Raw genomic sequence first — 9389 nt, 5'->3', positions numbered from 1 at the left:
TTGCTTCTAATAAAAATATATATTTTTAAAAGCAAGGAATTTTCCCAAACCTTGTTGCTTCCTTAAACAATATTATCAAAATATATAAATCTTTTATTTGTTGTTCTTCCTTTGTTTTGTTTTTCTTTCATCTCTGCAGTTGTGGCATCATGGTACACATTTCTCCAGTGAATTAATATATTCTGCTTCAATAATTAAGATTCGGTATGCAAATACAGGCAATGGAATTCAACCGAGTCAAATCATCTTACCAAGCAATGTTCGCAAGAATAATATCTCATTGTATTAAAACAGGCAAATGCATATAGATATGTTTATTGATACATATCCATCAGTGCGACTTTCAATATCACTTAAAATATGTAATTATCTTCAACAAAAATCCAATTTCCAGTGCTTTAATACATGTAACTGCAAAGCCTTTATAAATTACATGGGAGGTACTAGGTGAAATAAGCCTATCATCCATTTCATGACTGTATTCCTGTTGACTGGCAAAAAATAAAACAGCAAATACAACAATTCCTATGTTACTGGAGTGACTCCTGGAATAATACAAAGAAATAATCCTTATTTAATGCCATCAACAGGTCAAGTTTGCTGCAGGTTTTCCTATGTGCAATTCCAACAGATTCCAGGCAGTTTATTCACTTTAGAATTGTTTTCAAAATACCCAAAATAACACAGTTCACAATGCACTGAAAAATGTTTAAGCAGATACAGTTATTTGAAATTACAATGAATGGCAGTAAAACAGTTCTTCAAAAGTAAGGCATCAACAGGATTATACGATTCCCGTTGAAGTGTTTTAAGTAGAATAATTTATGTTTTAAAACAGTGCACAGTTTATCTGTTAAGTTAATGTTGACTACCTTCTGAAAAGAATTCATTTAAAATGTAAGGCAATCTATTTATAAAATCATTACAAAATAATGTGCCCCCAAAATACAAATCTGACTGTTCAGAATTAACACTAATTCCCCAATGCTTATTTTAAACGGTACAACATTTGAACTGCTATGGCTTTGCAAAAAGTAAACAGATCATGAGTGAAATATTCAGTGAATTTTTCCCAGTTCTAAACATTTGAGTTTATGTATTTAGAATAGCATAGTTTATAAGCCTTTTTATCAGCAGAGCTTTCAGTCTTACAGTCACAAGATTGTAAAGCTTTAAGCGTCTCAACAGATCTGCACAGAAGGCATGAAAAGTTTGAGGCGTAATAAATTCAATGTAACAATGGTCTTCTGAAGCATCTGACACCATCTTCAAAGGAATTATCTGTTCTCTGTGCTATTTCCAGTATTTCAATTTCACACACTTCCCTCCTTGCTTTAGCATAAGCTATTCCCTTAAGTGCAACTACCCTATCCCTTACTCGCTGAAATGACGCAATAAAGAAAAACTCATTGGGCTTTTCCGTAATGTGCTGCCCTGATGTTCACTTGCTATTACAGAAAAGTCAAGACCTTATTTTTAGTTTGCTGCCTGTTGCAATTCATTAAAAAAAAACTTCTGGTATGTATGGCCAATGTGCGATGATTAGCCTTCCACGCATTTTGAAAAGTGCAGGAAAAGAGAGTAGGTGAATGAGATGCGGAGATTAACAACAAATTTTGCCCAGAAATTTGGACTGTTTGGAGTGGAAAGAGTCAAATCCATTTTGCATTGATTTGCGATTTCACAAAACCCATCTTCCTTGAGAAGAATCTTAAATCCAAATTCCATAAACGGTTAGCTGAAAAAGAGAGAAATCATTATCAACAAAACGGTCACTGTGACTTGAACAAAGTGCAAGGATAAAAAAAGACCAAGTGTGAGCCGTGACCCCAGCGCAAGATTCAACCACTGAGAAGTACGGGCAACGCAGGCCTTTTCCGGCACTCACGGGTCCCCCCCAACGGCTTTGCTCTGTGTGCCGCGTGTACAAGACTCCAGCTGGCGGCATATATATAAATAAATACTCTCTCTCTCTCTCACAAAATTTTTGCGCTATCATGTACCGTTTTGGCAAAGATACAATTACACATGTAGACACACACGCACACACAAACAAGACAAGATTTGTCAAAGTATATATGTAGATATGAAAAAATGCCACCAAACAGTAGCAGTCAGTTTAAAAATAAGCCATTTTGCTCAAAATGTGGAGTATGGTACTATGAAAATAACTAACATAATAAACCATTACTTTCATCTCTGTTACTTACCGTATTTTGATTTCCTTCAGTTCTTTAAAGTAAAATATCTTATAACAACCTGCAGTGACCTTCATAATATTTGGGACAAAGACCCATCATTTATTTATTTGCCTCTGTACTCCACAATGTGAGATTTGTAATAGAAAACATCAGATGTGGTTAAAGTGCACATTCTCCGATTTTATTAAAGGCCATTTGTATACATTTTGGTTTAACTATGTAGAAATTACAGCAGTCTTTATACATAGTCCCCCATTTCAGGGCACCATAATGTTTGGCTTCACAGGCGTTTGTAATTGTTCAGAAGTGTTTAATTGCCTCCTTAATGCAGGTATGAAAGAGCTCACAGCACCTAGTCTTTCCTCCAGTCTTTCCATCACCTTTGGAAACTTGCTGTTTATCAACATGAGGACCAAAGTTGTGCCAATGAAAGTCAAATAAGCCATTATGAAACTGAGAAACAAGAATAAAACTGTTAGAGACATCAGCCAAACCTTAGGCTTACCAAAATCAACTGTTTGGAACAATATTAAGAAGAAATAGAGCACTGGTGAGCTTATTAATTGCAAAGAGACAGGCAGGCCAAGGAAGACCTCCACAGCTGATGACAGAAGAATTCTCTCTATAATAAAGAAAAATCCCCAAACACCTGTCCAACAGATCAGAAACATTCTTCAGGAATCAGGTGTGGATTTGTCAATGACCACTGTCTGCAGAACACTTCTGGAAGAGAAATACAGAGGCTACACTGCAAGATGCAAACCACTGGTTAACCACAAAAATAGGATGGCTAGGTTACAATTTAACAAGAAGTACTTAAAAGAGCAACCACAGTTCTGGAAAAAGGTCTTGTGGACAGATGAGACGCAGATTAACTTATATCAGAGTGATGGCAAGTATGGAGCAAAGAAGGAACTGCCCAAGATTAAAAGCATACCATCTCATCTGTAAAACACAGTGGTGGGGATGTTATGGCCTGGGCATATATAGCTGAGAGTGAGAAATTGCGAGGAAGCACAGCGACCGAGGGGGGCGGGAGGGTGTGGGATATTTCAATAAGATACCCTATCATCCTTCTAAATTCCAGTGTATACAAGCCCAGTCGCTCCATTCTCTCAACATATGACAGTGCTGCCATCCTGAGAAATAACCCAGTACTTTTGTCTCCAGGTGCTCCTGCTTCCTCCCACACTCAAAATGTGCAGTTATGAAGGTTAATTGGCTTCTGTAAATTGGCCCTAATGTGTAGGATAGAACTAGTGTATGGGCGATTCAGGGATGCCAACATTGGGTGAGAGTTGAGAGTGAGAAATTGTGAGGGAGCGTAATGACCGAGATGTCAGTGACCCAGGGATCCGGGGGAGGTGAGGGTCAGTGACCCGGGGGTCTGGAGGAGGCGAGGGTCAGTGACCCAGGGGTTGGGCATCGGAGCGGAGCCTTAGCCCGAGATTCATCCCCGCGGCTCTGGAGGTCCGTTCCTGGCCGGGGTTAAAACTCCATGGGGTGTGGACAGAGCGGCCGACGGACACTGAGCCGCCGGAGGTGAGGATGGGAGGTGTGAGCGGTTCCTCAGGGGTGGGTGCTGGGACCACCACCATGTCTCACCTTTAGACTCTAAACTAAACTCCTTTTTTTCCCAAATCATCCCACGGGCCGGATTGGACCCATTCGCGGGCCGGTAGTTTGACACCCCTGCTTTAAACCAATGCCCTCTTGTTCTTGAATCACATATCCCGGGAAAAAGACTGCATTCACCTTATATATTCCCCTTGTGGTTTTTACTCACCTATAAAACATTTTTTGCTTTAATTTGAATTTCCACCAGCTGAGTGTCAAATGAAAACATTAGCACTGCAGAATTTGCAGAATAGTGTGCGATAGGCTTAAGCCAATCAAATTGTTTGTTACTTACGGGCAACCCGCTGACAGAAAGCTATTCTTATTAGTGTGTGTGGAAGCTTTCGGCGAATTGAATTTTTCGTGACTTTCTTAATTTAAATTTTTTTAAATCTTTTTAATTTTTTTTAATTTATTTTTAATTTATTTATTTATTTATTAGAAGTAGACATATTATAAAATGTAGTTACATATTATAGTAAAAAAACTTTTCATATACATCAGTATATACAAAAAATTTCCATTATCAATTACTTCTGCTTCTAGTGTTTTTATTTTTTATAGAAAGAGGGAAAAAGAGAGGGTAGAAAGTTACAAATAAAAAAGAAAGCAAAAAAAAAACAAAAACACAACAGAAAAACAAGGGAGGTGGAATGGGTTACCTGTAATACGTCAATGGAGATAGGTTCGTAGGTTATAAAGTGTAACTTTTCATCTGTTCCTGAGTTCAAGTTTCAGTTGGGTCCTCGTGCTGTGCCAATCTATCCCTTCAGATAGTTAATGAATGGAGCCCAAATTTTATGAAAAAGATCTTGTTTGTCCATTAAGACAAGTCTAATTCTTTCTAAGTATAGGGTCTCCGACATTTCCGTAATCCACATTTTAATTGTGGGGGTTGTAGGGCCTTTCCAAAATTTTAATATTAATTTTTTTCCGGTTATTATACTGTAGTTGAGGAAATTTCTTTGGTTTGTTGTGAGTGTTAAGCTTTGTTCTGATATTCCAAGTATTATTAATTTTGTGTCTGGGTCCAGTTTTGTATTAATAACTTCTGAAGTTATTTCAAAAATATCAGTCCAGAAATGTTTAAGTTTTATACAGTTTGCAAACGTATGTGTTAAATTAGCCTCTGGATGTAGACATTTATCACAAATAGGAGAGATTTGTGGGAAGATTCTATTTAGTTTTATTTTAGAGTAGTGTAGTCTATGTAAGACCTTGAATTGTATTAAAGTATGTCTGGCATTTAATGAACATTGATGTATTTGTTGTAAACTTTCGTCCCACATATCTTTCGTGATAGGATGACCTATTTCATTTTCCCATTTGTATCTATATGGTTCGGTCGGTGGTACCTCGTTGTTTAGTAGGGTGTTATAAATATAAGCTATTAGTTTTTCAGTATTAGGATGCTTGTTCAGACATTCATCAAGAATTTCTGATTCCCTATTCCTGTAGACTTGTGTATTAGATTTAACATAATCTCTAATTTGTAGATATCTGAAGAAATTATTTGAGTGCAGTCCATAATTCTGTTGTAACTCTTGAAATGAAAGAAAAGTACCTTTCCCATAAAGATGTCCTATATTTTTGATTCCATAATTTTTCCATTGTGTGAAACCTTTGTCCATAAAGGATGATTTGAATAAAGGATTATTTACAATGGGAAGGCAGAGTGGTATATTATTCAATTTTAAATCTTTTTTTATTTGTTTCCAAATTCGTATTCCACTATGTATTATGGGGTTTTCTTTATAGGTTTTTTTGTGCTGTTTTGTGGGGGCAAATATGATCGGTCCAATTTCAAAAGGTAGACAGTCTTCCTTTTCCATCATTAGCCAATCTGGTTGTTGATCCATTTCTTCCAGCCAGAAATTCATGTTTTTAATATGGACTGCCCAAAAATAAAATAAGAAATTTGGCAAAGCCAAACCTCCATTTATCTTTGATTTACATAAATGTTTTTTACTTATTCTATGATTCTTATAATCCCAGACAAAACTTGTAACAATGGAATCGACTTTTTTGAAAAAAGTTTTTGGGATATATATCGGAATTAATTGAAGTAGGTACAGCAGTTGCGGTAAAAAAATCATTTTTATAGCATTAATTCTCCCAAGCATAGAAATGGGGAGTGTTTTCCAGTATTGAATATTCTTATGTAGTTTATTCAGTAAGGGTGGGAAATTTAGTTTAAATAAAGAGGTATATGTCTTAGTTACATAGATTCCTAAGTATTTAAATTTATCTTTAACTATTTTAAAAGGGGATTGTTGTATTGTATGTAAATTGAATTTTGTTATTGGCATGATTTCGCTTTTATTCCAATTAATTCTATATCCCGAAAACTGACCAAATTGAGTTATTAGATTTAATAGGTTTGGAATACTAGTTTCTAATTTTGTAATATATATTAGTATATCATCTGCATATAAGGAGATTTTATTCCTTGTGTCTCTAGTATTGTATCCAAATATTCCTGGATGGTTTCTAACGCTTTCTGCTAGGGGTTCGATTGCAAGAGCAAATAATAGTGGGGATAGTGAGCATCCTTGTCTACAGCCTCTAGAGAGATTAAATTTAGTTGATAACATTTTGTTTGTTAATATTCTAGCTGTTGGATTAGAATATATCAATTTAACCCATGTACAGCACAACTCCTAGTTGAAAATTTTCCATCACCGAAAATAAATATGGCCATTCTACCTGGTCAAATGCTTTTTCAGCATCTAACGAGATAATTGCTAGCTCTGCGTTAGGGATTCTATTGGAGTATATAATATTAAATAATCTTCTCAGATTATAAAATGAATACCGTTTGGGGATAAACCCTGTTTGGTCGGGATGTATTAATTTGCTGATCACTAAGCTCAATCTATTAGATAGAATCTTAGTTAATATTTTCTGATCAGTATTTAAGAGGGCTATAGCTCTGTATGAACCTGGGTCTTCAACGGGATGAACAATCAACGGGAATGGAAACATTTTTACAGAATTGTAAGTTTGCGGGTCAAGATCAGAAAGAGAGAGAATTGCTAGGGGCTGAAATTACGATAAAAGACATTGAAGAATCAATAAAATCCTTAAAAAACGGAAAGTCTGCAGGACCCGATGGTCTAAATTCGGAATTTTATAAAAAAAATTATGATTTGCTTTCCCCACGCCTACAGACAATGTACAAATACGCTTATACTCAACAGAAACTCCCAGAAACTCTAAATGAACCTACAATCATACTTATTTCAAAAGCGGACAAGGATTTTTTTTTAAATTTGAGCATGAGAAATTTGTGATCAGCGTGAGAATCGGGTGAAATGCGTGATTCTGGATTTACCTGGACTTTCACTCATCTGGATGCCTGCAGTGGCGGCTGCGGAGGGTTGAGGTCCCGACCACGGGGGAAAATGTAGGAGGACTGGCCAAATTTTGTGCCTTCCACCACAGTGATGAATGCTGTGGTGGATGTTCGTGTTAAATTTTTATTGTGGTTTTGTGTGTTCTTTTTCATTGTACCGCTGCTGGCAAATTCATTTTCATTTGCACTTTATGTGCAAGTGACGAATAAAACTGATTGTTGTTGTTTAAGAAGGAACTGCAGATGCTGGAAAATTGAAGGTACACAAAAATGCTGGAGAAACTCAGCGGGTGCAGCAGCATCTATGGAGCGAAGGAGATAGGCAAGGTTTCGGGCCGCAACCCTTTTTCAGATTGTTGTTGTTGATTGTTCTCATGCTCAATGCGTGAGGGTTGGCAGCCCTGGAGTAGTCACCCAGCAACTGGTGATGTCCATGAATCGCAGACTTCAAGCAGTCATTGCATGCAAAGGATATGCAACAAAATACTAAACATGACTACTTTCATTTGCATGACATTGCTGTGTCCCAAACATTATGGTGCCCTGAAATGGGGGGACTATGTATAAACACTGCTGTAATTTCTACATGGTGAAACCCAAATGTATAAAAATGGGCTTTATTAAAATCTGACAATGTGCACTTTAACCACATGTGATTTTTTCTATTACAAATCTCAAATCGTGGAGTAGAGGCAAATAAATAAATGATGGGTCTTTGTCCCAAACATTATGGAGGGCACTGTTTGTTTATTTACAAACTTGACATAATAATTTGAGCCCAAGCACCCAGGAGAGCACAGTGACACAGCTATTAGAATGGCTTCGTCGCAGATCTCGTGACAGGTTCAATCCTGACCTTCTGCATACAGTCTGCATGTTTTCCCTGTGACCATTCTGGTCTTCCGAGACTCCAGTTTCATCCCACATCGCAAAGACCATGCAGGTTAGTAGATTATTTAGCCACTGCAAATTCCCCTTTGTGAGTAAGTGAGTGATAGAATCTGGGTGGACTGGTGGGAATGTGAGCATCATAAAATAAGATTTGTGGGATATCACAGGATGTGGTAAGTGGGTGCCTGTTGGTCAGTGCTGAGGGCAAAGGACCTGTCCCGTTCTCCGTGACACATCATGAAGTATACGTGCCAATGAGCTAAAGGTGCCTTAGGTAAGGTGGTGCAAAGCTTAGTCAGAAATGGATTTAAAGCAGAGATAATTGGAATGGGAATTTCCCGGCAACGAAGTCGCTATTTTTTATCCTAAAATAAGGCCCGAAAATGTACCTGCGTCTTGGAGGCCGAAGGTTAGATTGTTAGCCAAGAAAGATAGACTTGGCTAAACTTCAGTACAGCGGCTGTAAAAGGACAGCACCGCTGGGGGGGAGGAGAGTTCCTTCCACAAAGTGTGGGGAGTCTGGCCCGGGTCAGCACGGCTGTGCCGCCAGGGGTAAAGTTTCGGGGAGGGCAGGAGCATTGAAAAGGAGGGGGTCGGGGATCATGCCAGCAACTCACTCAGTAGCTCGGGTGGCTACAAGAGGCCGCCGGGCCCAGGACAGCGGAATTGCAACTAGACCCGGGGCTCGCAGGCGACCTGGGCGCTACAGCCAGTCCCGGGGCTCGCAGGCGACCTGGGAATTGCAGCTTGACCCGGGGCACGCAGGCGACCTGGGAACTTCAGCCAGACCTGGGGCTCGCAGGCAACCTAGGAATTGCAGCTTGACCTGGGGCACGCAGGCGACCTGGGAACTGCAGCTAGACCCGGGGCACGCAGGCGTCTTGGGCGCTACAGCCAGTCCCGGGGCAGGCGACCTGGGCGCTACAGCTGGTCCCGGGGATGCGAGGGATCTGGGAACTGAGGCCAGCCTTTCTTCAAAATTTAGCAACTAAAAATGGGGGTGCCTCTTCGACGCAGGTCCGTCTTCATTGCCGGGAAATACGGTGGTTTAGCACAGGAATTCCAGAGATTACATAGTTAAAAGGATGATATTTAATAGACTTGTATAAAAGGTTATTAAGAGATTTCCAATCTCTGTTTTGAAGATATTTTCTTTATCCTTCCTCTTTGTAACTTCAATTCTCACTCAACGACATCAAATCCTTGCTAGCAAATAGATCTGTAATAATTTGTTCCTCTCCCAAACGCCCATTTTCATTTTATTTCAGTGGATATTCAGTTTATTTAAATACTATGAGGGATGGCGTGTGGGCGGTCATTGCTTA

The 9389-nt window shown here is 38.8% G+C and overlaps 1 protein-coding gene across 1 annotated transcript in view; it reads right to left on the bottom strand.

The window, feature by feature from the left end:
• Positions 1-299: 299 nt before the first annotated feature.
• rock1 (Rho associated coiled-coil containing protein kinase 1) overlaps positions 300-9389 on the bottom strand; it is a 124452-nt gene continuing 115362 nt past the window's right edge. The window contains exon 33 of the mRNA XM_033019634.1: positions 300-1738. Coding sequence (XP_032875525.1) covers positions 1735-1738 — 4 coding nt within the window. The 3' untranslated portion in view covers positions 300-1734. The remainder of the gene's footprint in view (positions 1739-9389) is intronic.

Source organism: Amblyraja radiata, chromosome 4, assembly GCF_010909765.2.
Source record: "Amblyraja radiata isolate CabotCenter1 chromosome 4, sAmbRad1.1.pri, whole genome shotgun sequence".
Taxonomy (NCBI): domain Eukaryota; kingdom Metazoa; phylum Chordata; class Chondrichthyes; order Rajiformes; family Rajidae; genus Amblyraja; species Amblyraja radiata.
The sequence above is the reverse complement of the archived record's forward strand: the minus strand, read 5'-3'. Positions and strand labels throughout refer to the sequence as shown.